The following is a 20,542-nucleotide window of genomic DNA, read 5'->3' on the forward strand; positions in this document are numbered from 1 at the left end:
TGATGGGGAGAGCGGATCATCATTGGGGATGGTAGAGTCCCACATGATGAGTGGGAATGTCACAGGATAGGAAGTCTGGAAGCCAGGTGGGAAAGTGATCAAGGAACTGACTGGAGGAGCCCGGAAGGGCAATACACAACCGCTATTTGCAGGGGAAGAGTCGGAAAGGTTTGACAGTGTGGACCTCAAAAGAAGGAAGGATAGGTGAGGGACAGGGGGATAACCTGGTTATGAAAGGAGAAGACCCCACGTCCACCTTCTCTGCCCTCAGTTCTGGGCGTTTGTGAAAAATGTAGCCCACCATGCGACAGAGAAGCAGCGGCAGTGATATCCAACTGCTGGATCCAGGGTTCAATGATGGCCAGAAGGTTAACGGAATTAGAAAGGTAGAAGTGGTGGATGTCGGGGAGTTTGTTACACACTGACTGAGACGTCCAGAGGGCACCAATACAGGAGACAGCAGAAGGCTACACTGAGCGTTAACGGGATCAGGAGAGTTTCTGGGTGCAACAGAGAGGGAATTACATTTAGGCCCCTTTCACACATGAGTTTTTTGCCGTCAGGCACAATCCAGCGAATTTGGAAAAAAAAGGATCTGGCAAAAGTTGCCTCCAGATCCATTTTTTTTTTTTCCTCATAGACTTGTATTAGCGACGGATGGCCTCACGTTTCATCCGTTTTTCGCCGGATCCGTCGAAAATTGTTTTTCAGGCGGCCGGAGAAAACAGACATAGTAACGTTTTTTATGTCTGTCGAAAAAACAGAGTGACGGATCCGTCGCCATCCGTTGTTTTGTTAGAATGGAAGCCTATGGCGCCGGATCCCTCAAATGTCGGAATCCGGCGATGGATTCCGTTTTTTTTTTTTTTTTTTGTTTTGTTTTTTACTGAGCATGCTCCAATTTTTTTAGGATCCAGTTAGCTGGATCAGCTAATCGGATCCAGTGAAAAAAACGGATCCGTCGCATCAGTTTTTCACAATCTGCGATGGATCCGTTTTTTCCAACATTCTACGGATTGTGACTGATGGGAAAAAACTGATGTGTGAAAGCGGCCTAACCCCGACCCCTCTTGTATTAAAGGGCGCCTCTTCAGTTTCCTTGGAGTGTATTTATCTGTGTAGCTTAAAATGAACCTGACACCTTATACCTGTGCCCAATCCCCGCGCCACATTTATCAGGCATCAGCTGTATGATCAACCCAAGTATGACTGACTCTGGACGTGCGGCGTTCAGAAAAACAGACTTGTCAGACTGGAATTGGCATATTCTCTGTCTGCTGCTCTAAATTGTCAGATCTCTGATGACATGTCCATGAGACCTCACTACCAGGCCCAGGCGGTAGTGTTATTGGTGGGACGGGACGGTAGTGTCATTGGGGGACGGGGCGGTAGTGTTATTGGTGGGACGGGACGGTAGTGTTATTGGTGGGACGGGGCGGTAGTGTTATTGGTGGGACGGGGCGGTAGTGTTATTGGTGGGACGGGGCGGTAGTGTTATTGGTGGGACGGGGCGGTAGTGTTATTGGTGGGACGGGACGGTAGTGTCATTGGGGGACGGGGCGGTAGTGTCATTGGGGACGGGGCGGTAGTGTTATTGGTGGACGGGACGGTAGTGTTATTGGTGGGACGGGGCGGTAGTGTTATTGGTGGGACGGGACGGTAGTGTTATTGGTGGGACGGGACGGTAGTGTCATTGGGGGACGGGGCGGTAGTGTTATTGGTGGGACGGGACGGTAGTGTTATTGGTGGAAGGGACGGTAGTGTCATTGGGGACGGGGCGGTAGTGTTATTGGTGGGACGGGGCGGTAGTGTTATTGGTGGGACGGGGCGGTAGTGTTATTGGTGGGACGGGACGGTAGTGTTATTGGTGGGACGGGACGGTAGTGTCATTGGGGGACGGGGCGGTAGTGTTATTGGTGGGACGGGACGGTAGTGTTATTGGTGGACGGGACGGTAGTGTTATTGGTGGGACGGGACGGTAGTGTTATTGGTGGGACGGGACGGTAGTGTTATTGGTGGGACGGGACGGTAGTGTTATTGGTGGGACGGGACGGTAGTGTTATTGGTGGGACGGGACGGCAGTGGCATCGGGGGACGGGGCGGCAGTGGCATCGGGGGACGGGGCGGCAGTGGCATCGGGGGACGGGGCGGCAGTGGCATCGGGGGACGGGGCGGCAGTGGCATCGGGGGACGGGGCGGCAGTGGCATCGGGGGACGGGGCGGCAGTGGCATCGGGGGACGGGGCGGCAGTGGCATCGGGGGACGGGGCGGCAGTGGCATCGGGGGACGGGGCGGCAGTGGCATCGGGGGACGGGGCGGCAGTGGCATCGGGGGACGGGGCGGCAGTGGCATCGGGGGACGGGGCGGCAGTGGCATCGGGGGACGGGGCGGCAGTGGCATCGGGGGACGGGGCGGTAGTGTTATTGGTGGGACGGGGCGGTAGTGGCATCGGGGGACGGGGCGGTAGTGTTATTGGTGGGACGGGGCGGTAGTGTTATTGGTGGGACGGGGCGGTAGTGTTATTGGTGGGACGGGACGGTAGTGTTATTGGTGGGACGGGGCGGTAGTGTCACTGGGGGACGGGGCGGTAGTGTTATTGGTGGGACGGGACGGTAGTGTCATTGGGGGACGGGGCGGTAGTGTTATTGGTGGGACGGGACGGTAGTGGCATCGGGGGACGGGGCGGCAGTGGCATCGGGGGACGGGGCGGCAGTGGCATCGGGGGACGGGGCGGCAGTGGCATCGGGGGACGGGGCGGCAGTGGCATCGGGGGACGGGGCGGCAGTGGCATCGGGGGACGGGGCGGCAGTGGCATCGGGGGACGGGGCGGTAGTGTTATTGGTGGGACGGGGCGGTAGTGGCATCGGGGGACGGGGCGGTAGTGTTATTGGTGGGACGGGGCGGTAGTGTCACTGGGGGACGGGACGGTAGTGTTATTGGTGGGACGGGGCGGTAGTGTCACTGGGGGACGGGGCGGTAGTGTTATTGGTGGGACGGGACGGTAGTGTCATTGGGGGACGGGGCGGTAGTGTTATTGGTGGGACGGGACGGTAGTGGCATCGGGGGACGGGGCGGCAGTGGCATCGGGGGACGGGGCGGCAGTGGCATCGGGGGACGGGGCGGCAGTGGCATCGGGGGACGGGGCGGCAGTGGCATCGGGGGACGGGGCGGCAGTGGCATCGGGGGACGGGGCGGCAGTGGCATCGGGGGACGGGGCGGCAGTGGCATCGGGGGACGGGGCGGCAGTGGCATCGGGGGACGGGGCGGTAGTGTTATTGGTGGGACGGGGCGGTAGTGGCATCGGGGGACGGGGCGGTAGTGTTATTGGTGGGACGGGGCGGTAGTGTTATTGGTGGGACGGGGCGGTAGTGTTATTGGTGGGACGGGACGGTAGTGTTATTGGTGGGACGGGGCGGTAGTGTCACTGGGGGACGGGGCGGTAGTGTTATTGGTGGGACGGGACGGTAGTGTTATTGGTGGGACGGGACGGCAGTGGCATCGGGGGACGGGGCGGCAGTGGCATCGGGGGACGGGGCGGCAGTGGCATCGGGGGACGGGGCGGCAGTGGCATCGGGGGACGGGGCGGCAGTGGCATCGGGGGACGGGGCGGCAGTGGCATCGGGGGACGGGGCGGCAGTGGCATCGGGGGACGGGGCGGCAGTGGCATCGGGGGACGGGGCGGCAGTGGCATCGGGGGACGGGGCGGCAGTGGCATCGGGGGACGGGGCGGTAGTGTTATTGGTGGGACGGGGCGGTAGTGTTATTGGTGGGACGGGGCGGTAGTGTTATTGGTGGGACGGGGCGGTAGTGTCACTGGGGGACGGGGCGGTAGTGTTATTGGTGGGACGGGACGGTAGTGTCATTGGGGGACGGGGCGGTAGTGTTATTGGTGGGACGGGACGGTAGTGGCATCGGGGGACGGGGCGGCAGTGGCATCGGGGGACGGGGCGGCAGTGGCATCGGGGGACGGGGCGGCAGTGGCATCGGGGGACGGGGCGGCAGTGTCATCGGGGGACGGGGCGGTAGTGTCATTGGGGGACGGGGCGGTAGTGGCATTGGGGGACGGGGCGGTAGTGGCATTGGGGGAGGGAACAGGGTGGTATTGTCATTGGGTATTTTTTGAGAAGCAGAAACGCGCCGTCTGCTCCTCATCACTGGTATCCAGGAGGTCGCACAGATGGTGCTTCTGTCGGTGTACGGCTATTTCAGCGACACAGTGACCTGGTGACATGGTGGCCGCATTGTCACAGTTGAGTCGTTTTCCTCCCAGCCTCCACTGGTGTCGCTGTTCGGAGGCGTGTTTATAGTTTGGCTCCGCCCCTGAGGTCTCGTTTCCTCTTTTTTCAGCTGCTTCTTTTCCTGCATCCTTCAATCTTCGGCTGCACAGTAGACGATGGAGGCGCAGGCTGCATCCACGGGGAGCAATGTCCCTGCCTTCCTGGCCAAGTTATGGAGTCTGGTTGAAGACCCGGAGACAGACCCCCTGATATGCTGGAGTCCAGTAAGTATTGGGTTCCCATGTCACTGGCCCCGGGACACACAGAGCATAGCCTCAGTGAATGAGCACTGTGAAGTGTGTAGGTCAGCCCCTCGGTCTCCATTATAGATCGGTCTCCAGTCATATGATTGTACGTGTAAACATGGCTGAAGACCACGTGTTCTTCGTCTCTACCTCCGCATAAGTACTGCCCCAATTCACCATGTAACAATTATCATGAGGGTCCTGACACTGCGCACCGGTGTCCCATTCCATGTTCTCCTTCCTGTAATGTCCTCTGCTGATAAGATCAAGTGAAGGACCAGACCGGATCAACGACCTAGTGCGAGGGACCGGACCGGATCAGCGACCTAGTGCGAGGGACCGGACCGGATCAGCGACCTAGTGCGAGGGACCCAACACCTAGTGTGAGGGACCGGACCTGATCAGCGACCTTGTGTGTGGTACCGGACCGGATCAGTGACCTGGTGTGTGGTACCGGACCGGATCAGTGACCTTGTGTGTGGTACCGGACCAGATCAGCGACCTAGTGCAAGAGATCCAACACCTAGTGCGAGGGACTGGATCAGCAACCTAGTGCGAGGGACCCAACACCTAGTGCGAGGGATCCAACACCTAGTGCGAGGGACCGGACCTGATCAGCAACCTAGTGTGTGTGGTACTGGATCTGATCAGCGACCTAGTGCGAGGGACTCGACCGGATCACCGACCTCGTGTGAAGGATCGGATCAGCAACCTAGTGCGAGGGACCCGACCGGATCAGCGACCTAGTGCAAGGGACCCAACACCTAGTGCGAGGGACCAGATCAGCGACCTTATCAGCGACCTAGTGTGAGAGACCTGACCGGATCAGCAACCTAGTGTGAAGGACTCAACACCTGGACCAGCGACCTAGTGTGATGGACTGGACTGGATCAGCGAACTAGTGTGAGGGACCGACCGGATCAGCGACCTCGTGTGTGATACCAGACCATATCAGCGACCTAGTGCGAGGGACCCGACTGGATCAGCGACCTCGTGTGTGTGTGTGTGTGCGTGCGTGCGTGTGTGAGACCGGACCGGATCAGCGACCTCGTGTGTGTGTGCGTGCGTGCGTGCGTGTGTGAGACCGGATCAGCGACCTCGTGTGTGATACCAGACTATATCAGCGACCTAGTGCGAGGGACCCGACTGGATCAGCGACCTAGTGTGAGAGACCGGATCAGTGACCCCTAGTATGAGGGACCGGACCCTGTCGCCGACCTCACGATGAGTGAGCGGACCGCGTCACCCTAAAGATTCTCTGACCAGTCTGTTAAGGGTGTACTAATTTATGCTGAGGGAGCTGACCCAAGTCATCGTGCTCCTGCCCTTAGGAGTCGGTGTTCGCTATTGTTCTCCGCTATTGTTCTCTGTGGTCCGCCTCTGTTAGATAATGAGTATCACACGTTTTCCCGGGAGTCGGTGACCGCTGTTGATCCGGTGGCTCCGGTTCGGATCGAGTTTCACATTTCTCCATTCGGTCATCTCCTCATTGTATGTTTCCTGTGTCCTGCGCCAAGTGCAGCGCTGTAAAGTGATCTCCCCGCTCACACATGGTTATCATTACTCTGCTCCGGGGGTGTGATGTTCCTGCCACAAGTAGCGGTCTGGCCGGTGGCCAGTGGGGAAGAGGAGGGGGCCGTCTGCTCCGAACTGATTGTCTGCTGATCCTACCGCACTCCTCACTGTCCAGATACACGCGCCCTGGTGGTCACCCTGCGCGTGCCGCTCTGCCAGTGACCGAGCCGCTCTGCTGGTGGTGCCCCTGCCCCGTGCCGCTCTGCTGGTGGTAACCCTGCTTCGTGCCGCCCAGTCGGTCACTACCAAATCCTGATTGTGGCCACTCGCTGCGAGTACCCCACTACGCGGCCCCCACTCCCTCCGGCGCGCTGCCTGGTCGTGGCCCCCGCTTCCTCCGGCTCACAGTACGGTCGTTGCCCCCTGCGGCTTGCAGCCCGGTCATTGCCCCCGCTCCCTCCATCTTGCAGCCCGGTCGTTGCCCCCGCTCCTCCGGCTCACAGCCCGGTCGTTGCCCCCACTCTCTGCGGCCCGGTCCTTGCCCCCTCCAGCTTACAGCCTGGTCATTGCCCCCGTTCCTTCCGCCTTGCAGCTCAGTCGTTGCCCTCCTCCTGCTCACAGCCTGGTCATTGCCCCGCTCCCTCCGGCTCACAGCCCGGTCATTGCCCCGCTCCCTCCGGCTCACAGCCCGGTCATTGCCCCGCTCCCTCCGGCTCACAGCCCGGTCGTTGCCCCCTCCGGCTCACAGCCCGGTCGTTGCCCCCACTCTCTGCGGCCCGGTCCTTGCCCCCTCCAGCTTACAGCCTGGTCATTGCCCCCGTTCCTTCCGCCTTGCAGCCCAGTCGTTGCCCCCCTCCGGCTCACAGCCTGGTCATTGCCCATTTTCTACTTCTCGCCCTAAGTACTTTTTCCCTTCTGTCTGTCTTCCGCCTCCAGGAGGGGAGCAGTTTTCACGTCTTTGACCAGGGATGTTTCGCCAAAGAAGTTCTCCCCAAGTACTTCAAGCACAACAACATGGCGAGCTTCGTGAGGCAGCTGAACATGTGTGAGTACGGGAGGGCAGGGGTGGCAGCCCTCACCCAAGTGGGCAGCATTCTTCTGGGTGCAAGCATCCTTTGCTTTTCCTCAGACGGATTCCGGAAAGTGGTCCACATCGAGCAGGGTGGTCTCATGAAGCCGGAGAAGGATGACACTGAATTTCAGCATCCGTATTTCATTCGCGGCCATGAGACTTTACTGGAAAACATCAAGAGGAAGGTCAATAATGTGAGTGTGCAGCGGACGAGGGGTCTGGTGGTGTAAGAGTCTGGGGTCGTGGTTTGGGGGCCGTAGGTGGGTTTCATGTTCACACTCGCATGATGTCATCTCTTCTGCCTCAGCTGTCGGGAACCAAACCGGTGGAGGTGAAAGTTCATCAGGACAATGTCAGTAAGCTGCTGACGGACGTGCATGTCATGAAGGGAAAGCAGGAGACCATTGACTGCCGCCTGCTGGCCATGAAGCAGTGAGTGATCTGCATCTCAGCATCCACATAACGTGTGCCATTTCATGTTGTCGGACAGCTGGGTGACAACCAAGCCACAATAACAGCGGTCTCTGAGGTTGTCACCCGGCCACCCGTTGACGATCTGATCTCCCTCCCCCACAGTGAGAACGAAGCACTCTGGAGAGAGGTGGCCAGTCTGCGCCAGAAGCATAACCAGCAGCAGAAGGTGGTGAATAAGGTGAGAGCCTCGAAGGACTATGTATCACTACAGCTCCCAGCATGCCCTGACAGACACCAGCTGTAAGACCTCTGCCATATATATCTGCATGGATGCTGTGTGAGGCCATGCTGGCTACCCAGGTCCTGTCCAGGCCCATTGACTTCCTGTCCAGGCCCATTCACTTTACTTTCTCTGTCTTTCTTTTTCTTTTTTTTTCTTTCTCCCAGCTCATCCAGTTCCTCATTTCTCTAGTCCAATCCAACCGGATTCTGGGGATGAAACGGAAAATGTGAGTGATCGAAACCTCTCCAACACACACTGCAGATGTGATGTGTCCGCCTGTATCCAGAGGACAAGAGGCAGATCTGTGTGTGATGTGTCCGCCTGTATCCAGAGGAGAAGAGGCAGATCTGTGTGTGGTGTGTCCTCCTGTATCCAGAGGAGAAGAGTCAGATCTGTGTGTGGTGTGTCCTCCTGTATCCAGAGGAGAAGAGGCAGATCTGTGTGTGCTGTGTCCGTCTGTATCCAGAGGAGAAGAGTCAGATCTGTGTGTGGTGTGTCCTCCTGTATCCAGAGGAGAAGAGTCAGATCTGTGTGTGGTGTGTCCTCCTGTATCCAGAGGAGAAGAGGCAGATCTGTGTGTGGTGTGTCCTCCTGTATCCAGAGGAGAAGAGGCAGATCTGTGTGTGGTGTGTCCGCCTGTATCCAGAGGAGAAGAGTCAGATCTGTGTGTGGTGTGTCCTCCTGTATCCAGAGGAGAAGAGGCAGATCTGTGTGTGGTGTGTCCTCCTGTATCCAGAGGAGAAGAGGCAGATCTGTGTGTGGTGTGTCTGCCTGTATCCAGAGGAGAAGAGGCAGATCTGTGTGTGGTGTGTCCTCCTGTATCCAGAGGAGAAGCTGCAGATCTGTGTGTGGTGTGTCCTCCTCTATCCAGAGGAGAAGAGGCAGATCTGTATGTGGTGTGTCCGCCTGTATCCAGAGGAGAAGCTGCAGATCTGTGTGTGGTGTGTCCTCCTCTATCCAGAGGAGAAGAGGCAGATCTGTATGTGGTGTGTCCGCCTGTATCCGGAGGAGAAGAGGCAGATCTGTGTGTGGTGTGTCCACCTGTATCCAAAGGAGAAGAGGCAGATCTGTGTGTGGTGTGTCCACCTGTATCCAGAAGAGAAGAGGCAGATCTGTGTGTGGTGTGTCTGCCTGTATCCAGAGGAGAAGAGGCAGATCTGTGTGTGGTGTGTCCGCCTGTATCCAGAGGAGAAGAGGCAGATCTGTGTGTGGTGTGTCCTCCTGTATCCGGAGGAGAAGAGGCAGATCTGTGTGTGGTGTGTCCGCCTGTATCCAGAGGAGAAGAGTCAGATCTGTGTGTGGGGTGTCCTCCTGTATCCAGAGGAGAAGAGGCAGATCTGTGTGTGGTGTGTCCACCTGTATCCAGAGGAGAAGAGGCAGATCTGTGTGTGGTGTGTCTGCCTGTATCCAGAGGAGAAGAGGCAGATCTGTGTGTGGTGTGTCCTCCTGTATCCAGAGGAGAAGAGGCAGATCTGTGTGTGGTGTGTCGTCCTGTATCCAGAGGAGAAGAGGCAGATCTGTGTGTGGTGTGTCCTCCTGTATCCAGAGGAGAAGAGGCAGATCTGTGTGTGCTGTGTCCGCCTGTATCCAGAGGAGAAGAGGCAGATCTGTGTGTGGTGTGTCCTCCTGTATCCAGAGGAGAAGAGTCAGATCTGTGTGTGGTGTGTCCACCTGTATCCAGAGGAGAAGAGGCAGATCTGTGTGTGGTGTGTCTGCCTGTATCCAGAAGAGAAGAGGCAGATGTGTGTGTGGTGTGTCCGCCTGTATCCGGAGGAGAAGAGGCAGATGTGTGTGTGGTGTGTCCTCCTGTATCCAGAGGAGAAGCTGCAGATCTGTGTGTGGTGTGTCCTCCTCTATCCAGAGGAGAAGAGGCAGATCTGTATGTGGTGTGTCCGCCTGTATCCAGAGGAGAAGCTGCAGATCTGTGTGTGGTGTGTCCTCCTCTATCCAGAGGAGAAGAGGCAGATCTGTATGTGGTGTGTCCGCCTGTATCCGGAGGAGAAGAGGCAGATCTGTGTGTGGTGTGTCCGCCTGTATCCAGAGGAGAAGAGTCAGATCTGTGTGTGGTGTGTCCTCCTGTATCCGGAGGAGAAGAGGCAGATCTGTGTGTGGTGTGTCTGCCTGTATCCAGAGGAGAAGAGGCAGATCTGTGTGTGGTGTGTCCGCCTGTATCCAGAGGAGAAGCTGCAGATCTGTGTGTGGTGTGTCCTCCTCTATCCAGAGGAGAAGAGGCAGATCTGTATGTGGTGTGTCCGCCTGTATCCGGAGGAGAAGAGGCAGATCTGTGTGTGGTGTGTCTGCCTGTATCCAGAGGAGAAGAGGCAGATCTGTGTGTGGTGTGTCCGCCTGTATCCAGAGGAGAAGAGGCAGATCTGTGTGTGGTGTGTCCGCCTGTATCCAGAGGAGAAGCTGCAGATCTGTGTGTGGTGTGTCCTCCTCTATCCAGAGGAGAAGAGGCAGATCTGTGTGTGGTGTGTCCGCCTGTATCCAGAGGAGAAGAGGCAGATCTGTGTGTGGTGTGTCCGCCTGTATCCAGAGGAGAAGAGGCAGATCTGTGTGTGGTGTGTCCGCCTGTATCCAGAGGAGAAGAGGCAGATCTGTGTGTGGTGTGTCCGCCTGTATCCAAAGGAGAAGAGGCAGATCTGTGTGTGGTGTGTCCGCCTGTATCCAGAGGAGAAGAGGCAGATCTGTGTGTGGTGTGTCCTCCTCTATCCAGAGGAGAAGAGGCAGATCTGTGTGTGGTGTGTCCGCCTGTATCCAGAGGAGAAGAGGCAGATCTGTGTGTGGTGTGTCCGCCTGTATCCAGAGGAGAAGAGGCAGATCTGTGTGTGCGGTGTCCTCCTGTATCCAGAGGAGAAGAGGCAGATCTGTGTGTGCTGTGTCTGCCTGTATCCAGAGGAGAAGAGGCAGATCTGTGTGTGGTGTGTCCTCCTGTATCCAGAGGAGAAGAGGCAGATCTGTGTGTGGTGTGTCCTCCTGTATCCAGAGGAGAAGAGGCAGATCTGTGTGTGGTGTGTCCTCCTGTATCCAGGGGAGAAGAGGCAGATCTGTTTCCGCCTGGATCCAGAGGAGAAGAGGCAGATCTGTGTGTGGTGTGTCCTCCTGTATCCAGAGGAGAAGAGGCAGATCTGTATGTGGTGTGTCTGCCTGTATCCAGAGGAGAAGAGGCAGATCTGTGTGTGTTGTGTCTGCCTGTATCCAGAGGAGAAGAGGCAGATCTGTGTGTGGTGTGTCCGCCTCTATCCAGAGGAGAAGAGGCAGATCTGTATGTGGTGTGTCCACCTGTATCCGGAGGAGAAGAGGCAGATCTGTGTGTGGTGTGTCCGCCTGTATCCAGAGGAGAAGCTGCAGATCTGTGTGTGGTGTGTCCTCCTCTATCCAGAGGAGAAGAGGCATATCTGTGTGTGGTGTGTCCGCCTGTATCCAGAGGAGAAGCTGCAGATCTGTGTGTGGTGTGTCCGCCTGTATCCAGAGGAGAAGCTGCAGATCTGTGTGTGGTGTGTCCGCCTGTGTCCAGAGGAGAAGAGGCAGATCTGTGTGTGCTGTGTCCTCCTGTATCCAGGGGAGAAGAGGCAGATCTGTGTGTGCTGTGTCCGCCTGGATCCAGAGGAGAAGAGGCAGATCTGTGTGTGGTGTGTCCTCCTGTATCCAGAGGAGAAGAGGCATATCTGTATGTGGTGTGTCCTCCTGTATCCGGAGGACAAGAGGCAGATCTGTGTGTGGTGTGTCCTCCTGTATCCAGAGGAGAAGCGGCAGATCTATATGCCATGTGTCTGCCTGTATCCTGGGCAATAACTCTTTTTCCTCTTCTCTTTCAGACCCCTCATGCTGAATGACAGTAGTCCAACCCATACGCTACCAAAATACAATCGACAGTATTCTCTGGAGGCGGTGCATGGAGCAGCCACTTACCCTGTAAGTTTAGAAATGCCTCCTTCTCCAGATCACTCACTTGATGTTTCCACATCTCTGTTCTCCACCACAATACAGTGCATCTTTCATCTGCAGGGCACCAGTCTCATGTTCTATATCTTGCACCCTCTCTGTCCGCCGGGGCTTCGGCCCTCTCTGTGTGCCGTGTCCGCCGGGATTTCGGCCCTGTCTGTGTGCCGTGTCCGCCGGGGCTTCGGCCCTCTGTGTGTGCCGTGTCCGCCGGGGCTTCGGCCCTCTGTGTGTGCCGTGTCCGCCGGGGCTTCGGCCCTCTGTGTGTGCCGTGTCCGCCGGGGCTTCGGCCCTCTCTGTGTGCCGTGTCCGCCGGGATTTCGGCCCTGTCTGTGTGCCGTGTCCGCCGGGGTTTTGGCCCTCTCTGTGCGCCGTGTCCGCCGGGGCTTCGGCCCTCTCTGTGTGCCGTGTCCGCCGGGGCTTCGGCCCTCTCTGTGTGCCGTGTCCGCCGGGGCTTCGTCCCTCTCTGTGTGCCGTGTCCGCCGGGGCTTCGGCCCTCTCTGTGTGCCGTGTCCGCCGGGGTTTTGGCCCTCTCTGTGCGCCGTGTCCGCCGGGGCTTCGGTCCTGTCTGTGTGCCGTGTCCCCCGGGGTTTTGGCCCTCTCTGTGTGCCGTGTCCGCCGGGGCTTCGGCCCTCTCTGTGTGCCGTGTCCGCCGGGGTTTTGGCCCTCTCTGTGCGCCGTGTCCGCCGGGGCTTCGGTCCTGTCTGTGTGCCGTGTCCCCCGGGGTTTTGGCCCTCTCTGTGCGCCGTGTCCGCCGGGGCTTCGGTCCTGTCTGTGTGCCGTGTCCGCCGGGGTTTTGGCCCTCTCTGTGCGCCGTGTCCGCCGGGGCTTCGGTCCTGTCTGTGTGCCGTGTCCCCCGGGGTTTTGGCCCTCTCTGTGCGCCGTGTCCGCCGGGGCTTCGGCCCTCTCTGTGTGCCGTGTCCGCCGGCCCTCTGCACTCATTGTACTATCACATAACTAGACTATATAATATATATTATAACTTATAAAGTTATGTGGAGGAAGCTGCAGGGCTAAGCACAGTATGGCAGAGAATGCTGGACGCCTGTGCTATTGCACACATTTATCAGCCAGTCGGCTTCAATCACACCTGTGTCCTGCACTCGGAGAGCTGGTGCTGGTCCGGAGTTTGCAGGAGACGGATCCCATTGATCTCGGCGGTGGGATCTCTCCTGCGTTCCTCTGCTCTTGGTTAGATTGGATTTTGTGCAGCTTTTGTACTGGACTCCACATGTGATTGAGTGTCCATTATTATCCCCCACACGTCAGGTTTTTTTTTTTTTATATGGATTTCTAAGACCAACAGTACTGGTAGAATATCCTCAAAAAGTGAATTTATTTCAGTTCTTCAATACAAAAATTGAATCTCTTCTATTCTATAGAGTCATTACACACAGAGTGATCTATTTCACGTGTTTATTTCTGTTAATGTTGATGATTATGGCTTACAGCCAATGGAAACCCAAAAGTCATTATCTCAGTAAATTAGAATAATTAACAATAATCACCTGTAAAGGTTCCTAAGTGTTTATAAAGGTCCTTAGTCTGTTTCAGTAGCTCCACAATCATGGGGAAGACTGCTGACCTGACAGGTGTCCAGAAGGCGTCACTGACACACTCCACAAGGAGGGGAAGCCACAAAAGGTCATTGCTAAAGAAGCCGCTGTTCACACAGTGCTGTATCCAAGAATATTAATGGAAAGTGGAGTGGAAGGAAAAAGTGTTGTAGAAAAAGGTGCACAAGCAACCGGGATAACCGCAGCCTGGAAAGGATTGTTAAGAAAAGGCCATTCAGTAATGTGGGGGAGATTCACAAGGAGCGGACTGCTGCTGGACTCATTGCTTCACCGCACACAGACGTCTCCAGGACATGGACTACAAGTGTCACATTCCTTGTGTCCGGCCGCTCATGACCCATAGACAACGCCAGAAGCCTCTTACCTGGCCAAGGAGAAAAGAAGAACCGGACTGTTGTCAGGGGTCCAAGGTCCCAGAGTCTGGAGGAAGAGTGGAGGCCACAATCCGAGCTGCTGGAGGTCTGGTGTGAAGTCTCCACAATCAGTGATGGTTTGGGGGCCATGTCCTCTGCTGGTGTAGGTCCACTGTGTTTTATCAAGACTAAAGTCAGCGCAGCCGTCTACCAGGACATTATAGAGCTCTTCATGCTTCCCTCTGCCAACAAGCTTCATGGAGATGGAAATGTCGTTCTCCAGCAGGACTTGGCCCCTGTCCACACGGCCAAAAGTACCAACACCTGGTGTAAAAACAACAGTATCACTGGGCTTGATGTGCAGCAAACTCACCTGACCTTACCCCCATAGAGAATCTATGGATATTGTCAAGAGGAAGATGAGACATCAGACCCAACAATGCAGACGAGCTGAAGGCTGCTATCAAAGCAACCTGGGCTTCCATAACCCCTCAGCAGCACCACAGACTGATCACCTCCATGCCACGCCGCATTGATGCAGTAATTGATGCAAAAGGAACAAAGACCAAGTATTGAGGGCATTTACTGATCATACATTTCAGTAGTACAACATTTTAGATTTTACAATCATTTTTCAAGCTGGTGTTATAAAGTATTCTAATTTACTGAGATAATGACTTTTGGGTTTTCATTGGCTGTAAGCCATAATCGTCAGCATTACCAGAAATAAACAATTGTAATAGATCACTGTGTGTATAATGACTTTATAGAATAGATGAGATTCACTTTTCGTATTTAAGAACTGAAATAAATTCACTTTTTGATGATTTTCTGATTTTGGGAGAAGAATCTGTATAAGCAATAAATCCGTCCCCCTCACACGTGACGAAAGGCCACAGCAGCTGGTCAGCAATGGAGGGTAAAGACGTGCAGTGAGACCACTGAGTAAGAGACGTCCGTCACCATCGCGTTATCTTCGGGACCATCGCACTGATGCCAGAGGCCAGAACCCCCCGTGTACCCAGGACGTGTGACCTGCCCCGTGTACCCAGGACGTGTGACCTGCCCCGTGTACCCAGGACGTGTGACCTGCCCCGTGTAGCCAGGACGCGTGACCTGCCCCGTGTACCCAGGACGTGTGACCTGCCCCGTGTAGCCAGGACGCGTGACCTGCCCCGTGTAGCCAGGACGCGTGACCTGCCCCGTGTAGCCAGGACGCGTGACCTGCCCCGTGTAGCCAGGACGCGTGACCTGCCCCGTGTAGCCAGGACGCGTGACCTGCCCCGTGTAGCCAGGACGCGTGACCTGCCCCGTGTAGCCAGGACGCGTGACCTGCCCCGTGTAGCCAGGACGCGTGACCTGCCCCGTGTAGCCAGGACGCGTGACCTGCCCCGTGTAGCCAGGACGCGTGACCTGCCCCGTGTAGCCAGGACGCGTGACCTGCCCCGTGTAGCCAGGACGCGTGACCTGCCCCGTGTAGCCAGGACGCGTGACCTGCCCCGTGTAGCCAGGACGCGTGACCTGCCCCGTGTAGCCAGGACGCGTGACCTGCCCCGTGTAGCCAGGACGCGTGACCTGCCCCGTGTAGCCAGGACGCGTGCCCTGCCCCGTGTAGCCAGGACGCGTGCCCTGCCCCGTGTAGCCAGGACGCGTGACCTGCCCCGTGTAGCCAGGACGCGTGACCTGCCCCGTGTAGCCAGGACGCGTGACCTGCCCCGTGTAGCCAGGACGCGTGACCTGCCCCGTGTAGCCAGGACGCGTGACCTGCCCCGTGTAGCCAGGACGCATGACCCGTGAATGATTTCCCACCACACTGTTAGCAGACGGGCCGGAATCGGACACATTGGGACTTTGCATTTGTCCCCATCTTTTCATATCGACCTACAGGCTAAGTTGCACTGAGGATCTAAGACAAAGTTTTCCCGACCTCCGAGGTGCAAGAACATCCAGGTATGAGATGTGCAGAGCCGCCCGCCATTGTCCTCTTTTCTTGCCCGAGCTGGTCCTCCTCTCATATTAATTTCTGAAAAGCCCATTTCTATATCGGCGGTCCTGACTTGGTGCTGTGATTGAGGCATCCAGATGGTTTAGTGAGGTGGGCACCACCCGCTGTAGATGTGACCCCCAAGGGCATTGAAATGTGACCTCCGAGGTTTCTATATTTGGAGAACACCACAAGGCTTGCTCCGCTATATGGTCATCTATCGGCAGGAAGACAGACTTATGGCATCTACCAGTCCTGAATACTGATCACTGAGTTTAGTAACTTCCATAGCCTCCTAGGTGGCAGAAGACGCGGGTCCTGACACTTGCCATACACCCCCTGACCAGGCATAATTCATCCATCGTCCTTCTCGTGAAGGAGGAGGGCGGCTTGCTTTGGAGGCTCCAGTCCTCCGACAGGCATTATGGGTATGGAGGATGATGGTGGGACTTCCCAGGATAGGTGGGATTCATGTGCATACTCCCTCCGACAGAGTAAAAAGGTTCTGGATTTGCGGTCCCTCTCTGGGGACCTGAGATGGGAGCAACAAGCGGTGGGTGCACGACCAAGGAGCCCACCTCTACTGCGTCAACGCTGGTTCTTCACCATCCACCTCCCTCATGATGTCCACCTTTGTGCAGTGCTCCTTAATGAGTGCAGGGAGTCTTCCGTATTCCTTCAGGTGGCACAGGGACGGTGAGGAGTGGAGGGCGCAGTGGCCTTAAGCTTTACATGACTACATCGGGCGTCCTCCACGACTTTACAAGTAGCCGGGGGTAGACCTGCTCACCTAGATGCCCCAAATGTCGTGCAGCTCCAGGGACGTTCTTCCACCTAGTTTGGAGCTGCCCATGGATCCTGGATTTTTTGGAGCTGGTGATTAGGTTCCTAAATCATCTAACGGATCCCCTGTCCTCTTTACTGTGCAATGATATGGAAGCCTGCGGGTCAGGAGACAGGCGCACGTGTCTGCGGGGAGAGGAAGAAGGTGGTGACCGGCTCAATCCCCAACCATCACTGAATGGTGCTGTTGCTCCACAATAAATGGCCGGACCATCTCCAGCATCATCCCGAAATATTACATCATGTGGGACTGATGGCTGCCGTGGAGATGATGCCTCACAGCACCTCCTTTCAGTTATTCATTGGCAGCCATGCCTGCCCGCGCCATCATACCGCCTCCACCATGTGTTACACAGGATGTGCCGAGGATCAGGAGCTGCTCCAAGCCTTCTCCAGACTTCCTTCTTCCATCATTCTGGTACAGGTTGATCTCAGCTTTGCTTTTCCAGAACTGGGCGGCTTCTTTACATGTTTTTGGTAAAGTCTAACCTGACCTTGCTATTTTCCAGCTGATTAATGGTTTGCACCCTGTGGTGACCCCTCGGTATTTGTTCTCATCAAGTCTTATCTTTATGGTGGGCTTACTGAGACACCGACTACCTGGGGAGTTTCTCCACTATGGGAAGGATTCTGCGATCTGTTGTCTTCCGGGGATGTCCAGGCCTTTCTGAGCTCCTGAACACACCAGGACGCTTTCCTTCTTCTTTTTTTTTTTATGCAGAATGTACAAACTATTGATTTGGCCGCTCCTAACATTTCTGCCCTTTCTGATAGATTTCTTTTTAAAAGATTTTTTTAACCTAATGATGGTCTGTTTCTCTTCCGTTGAGAGCCGCTTTGTACGCATGTTGTGGGTTTACAGCAACAGCTTCCAAATGCAAATGCCGCACCTGGAATCAGCTACAGACCTTTTACCTGCTTAATCGATGATGGATTAACTAGGGAAAAGCCCATGCAACCATTAATGAGCTTCTGATATAATTGTCCATTTTACTTTTGGTCCTTTTAATAAGAGGCTTGTCCATTTTAAAGATCTGTAATTCCTGAACACTTCACCCAATTAGGATGTGAATCCCCTCAGATTAAAGCTGAGTCGCCACTTTACGTCCAGATTGATGATAAAACTGGATCTTGTGAAAAGCTAAAATGTTTCTTAACTGTGTACATGGAGATTCCTGTATCAGTGTCTCCGCTGTGCCATGTCGTGCGCTCCGCTGTGATGTCTGCGCTTGTACCCGGTCGCAGATTTCTGCAGGATCCTCAGCTCATCGACATTGTGAGATAATGATCTGCACCTGTCCAGCAGCCGATATCTGCGTGATCACAACATGGAGGCTTATAAGCAGAACTGACGCAGACTCTGAGGTCGTACAGTCCAGAACACAGCGTTATCTAGACCTGCTAAAGATGGTTTCTCCACAACATAAGCCTGCAGCTGTCGTTTATTCAATCAGGGTTACACCAGTCTCTGTCTTCGTGTTCCAGGCATCTATCTCAGGGTACTCGGCCGCTGGGCGCTACTCCCCAGATTCCACAGATGGCCCCATAATCTCTGATGTAACGGAAGTGGCGGTCTCCAGCCCCCCAGCGTCTCCAGATCCCAGCGTACAGGAGAGGTGAGTATGGAGCCCACACGGCCCTCTACTGTTCGGTGCACACGAATGTAACTCTCCCCCTCTTCTCTTCTAGATGCAGTCCAGTCATCCTGATCAAAGAAGAGCCCCTCACCCCTGATAGTCAGGTGACCCCGGACCCCAGCCCACTCCCTGCCGAGGACGTGGAGGGCTCCTTGTCTCCTACCACTTTCATTGACTCCATTCTGCAGGAGAACGACCCCAGTGTGCAAGCGGCCAGGGATGATGGGCGACTATTGGCCGAAGAACCGGAGCGCTGCCTCAGTGTGGCCTGCCTGGACAAGTAAGTGTGGTCCGAGGCTGGAGGCCGGTTATCCTTCCCAACCTCAGCAGGCGCGCGTCCCCTGACTGCGCCCCAGCCTGTGCTGCCTCTCCGCGCTCTGACAGCTCTCTCCTGTCCTGTGACTGCTGTGATCTCTCCTGTCCTGTGACTGCTGTGATCTCTCTTGTCCTGTGACTGCTGTGATCTCTCTTGTCCTGTGACTGCTGTGATCTCTCTTGTCCTGTGACTGCTGTGATCTCTCTTGTCCTGTGACTGCTGTGATCTCTCTTGTCCTGTGACTGCTGTGATCTCTCTTGTCCTGTGACTGCTGTGATCTCTCTTGTCCTGTGACTGCTGTGATCTCTCTTGTCCTGTGACTGCTGTGATCTCTCTTGTCCCGTGACTGCTGTGATCTCTCTTGTCCCGTGACTGCTGTGATCTCTCTTGTCCTGTGACTGCTGTGATCTCTCTTGTCCTGTGACTGCTGTGATCTCTTGTCCCGTGACTGCTGTGATCTCTCTTGTCCTGTGACTGCTGTGATCTCTCTTGTCCCGTGACTGCTGTGATCTCTCTTGTCCTGTGACTGCTGTGATCTCTCTTGTCCTGTGACTGCTGTGATCTCTCTTGTCCTGTGACTGCTGTGATCTCTCTTGTCCTGTGACTGCTGTGATCTCTCTTGTCCTGTGACTGCTGTGATCTCTCCCGTTCTGTGACTGCTGTGATCTCTCCCGTTCTGTGATTGCTGTGATCTCTCCTGTCCTGTGACTGCTGTGATCTCTCCTGTCCTGTGACTGCTCGCTCGCTCTCCTCTGTCAGCTCTGTCGCTCGCTCTCTCTCCTCTGTCGGCTCTGTCGCTCGCTCTCTCTCCTCTGTCGGCTCTGTCGCTTGCTCTCTCTCCTCTGTCGCTCGCTCTCTCTCCTCTGTCGGCTCTGTCGCTCGCTCTCTCTCCTCTGTCGGCTCTGTCGCTCGCTCTCTCTCTCTCCTCTGTCGGCTCTGTCGCTCGCTCTCTCTCTCTCCTCTGTCGGCTCTGTCGCTCGCTCTCTCTCTCTCCTCTGTCGGCTCTGTCGCTCGCTCGCTCTCTCTCCTCTGTCGGCTCTGTCGCTCGCTCGCTCTCTCTCCTCTGTCGGCTCTGTCGCTCGCTCGCTCTCTCTCCTCTGTCGGCTCTGTCGCTCGCTCTCTCTCTCTCCTCTGTCGGCTCTGTCGCTCGCTCGCTCTCTCTCTCTCCTCTGTCGGCTCTGTCGCTCGCTCGCTCTCTCTCTCTCCTCTGTCGGCTCTGTCGCTCGCTCTCTCTCTCTCCTCTGTCGGCTCTGTCGCTCGCTCTCTCTCCTCTGCCGCTCGCTGTCTGTCGGCTTGCTGTGTCGTTCGCTCGCCTCTGTCGGCTTGCTGTGTCGCTCGCTCACTCTCCATTTTCAGCTCTGTGTCACTCGCTCTCCTGTCAGCTCTTCTTTATAATTGTGGCGGACGCCTTCATGCTGGATTTTTCCTGTTTGGGACAGTCTCTTCACCCCAGTGTGGCCCCTGACTCTTGTTTTTCTCCTATAGCTCCTGTGTTTGTCTCTTTCAGCATTTCTAGCAGTCGCCAGATGTCTGAGATGTCTCTCCTCTGCTCCTCTCCCTCTCTGCAGAGCAGGATGGAGCCCCGGTCAGATTTTTTTCTGTATGTTGCCTTCCTCGCGGCCTCCGCATTCTCACTCTTGGCCAGTAGGGCAGATCCTTCCCTCATCTGCTCGCACAGCGCGCCTCAGCGGAGCGATCCCACCGGGGAGGGGGTGGTCACAGCTGCAGAGAAGGAGATAAGCCGCGATCAGGAAGTGCAGAAAGCCCTTAAAAAGCTCCCATCATGCATCATTTTACAAACTGGGAGGAGCTCTGTGCTCACATGACCCTGCAACTGCCAATACTGATTAAGACCTGTGCTTGAGACCTCGGGAGGAGATGGCTTGTACATGTGGGCTGTGATGTGGGTGACCACTCCTCAGGGGCGGACTGGGCCGGGTGGCAGGAATGCATCTGCCCCCCGGGCCGGTGCCTGGACAGGTACACAGGGCCGCTGGAGGAGCGGCAGCGATTTTAATACATAGCGCGCCGCATCCCTCCAGCCGGTCCTTTAAAACGTAGCCAGGTCCTGTGCGCGTGAGTTG

The 20,542-nt window shown here is 56.2% G+C and overlaps 2 protein-coding genes across 3 annotated transcripts in view; one reads left to right on the forward strand and one right to left on the reverse strand.

Moving 5' to 3' along the window:
• Positions 1 to 20,542, forward strand: part of HSF1 (heat shock transcription factor 1) — a 52,498-nt gene that overhangs the window by 12,623 nt on the left and 19,333 nt on the right. Inside the window, exons 2-11 of one of the 2 annotated variants that reach the window (XM_069732174.1) lie at positions 4,348 to 4,501; positions 6,974 to 7,082; positions 7,167 to 7,303; positions 7,417 to 7,541; positions 7,686 to 7,761; positions 7,971 to 8,032; positions 11,625 to 11,721; positions 17,991 to 18,121; positions 18,195 to 18,422; positions 19,966 to 20,043. In XM_069732174.1, the coding sequence (XP_069588275.1) occupies positions 4,394 to 4,501; positions 6,974 to 7,082; positions 7,167 to 7,303; positions 7,417 to 7,541; positions 7,686 to 7,761; positions 7,971 to 8,032; positions 11,625 to 11,721; positions 17,991 to 18,121; positions 18,195 to 18,422; positions 19,966 to 20,043 (1,151 nt within the window). In that variant the 5' untranslated portion in view covers positions 4,348 to 4,393. The remainder of the gene's footprint in view (positions 1 to 4,347; positions 4,502 to 6,973; positions 7,083 to 7,166; positions 7,304 to 7,416; positions 7,542 to 7,685; positions 7,762 to 7,970; positions 8,033 to 11,624; positions 11,722 to 17,990; positions 18,122 to 18,194; positions 18,423 to 19,965; positions 20,044 to 20,542) is intronic. The other variant, XM_069732175.1, reaches the window with a different exon arrangement.
• On the reverse strand, positions 2,060 to 2,449 carry LOC138643521 (nematocyst expressed protein 3-like). The gene has a single exon (XM_069732420.1). The coding sequence runs from the start codon at positions 2,447 to 2,449 to the stop codon at positions 2,060 to 2,062; it is 390 nt and encodes a 129-aa protein (XP_069588521.1).

Source organism: Ranitomeya imitator, chromosome 6 (assembly GCF_032444005.1).
Source record: "Ranitomeya imitator isolate aRanImi1 chromosome 6, aRanImi1.pri, whole genome shotgun sequence".
Taxonomy (NCBI): Eukaryota; Metazoa; Chordata; class Amphibia; order Anura; family Dendrobatidae; genus Ranitomeya; species Ranitomeya imitator.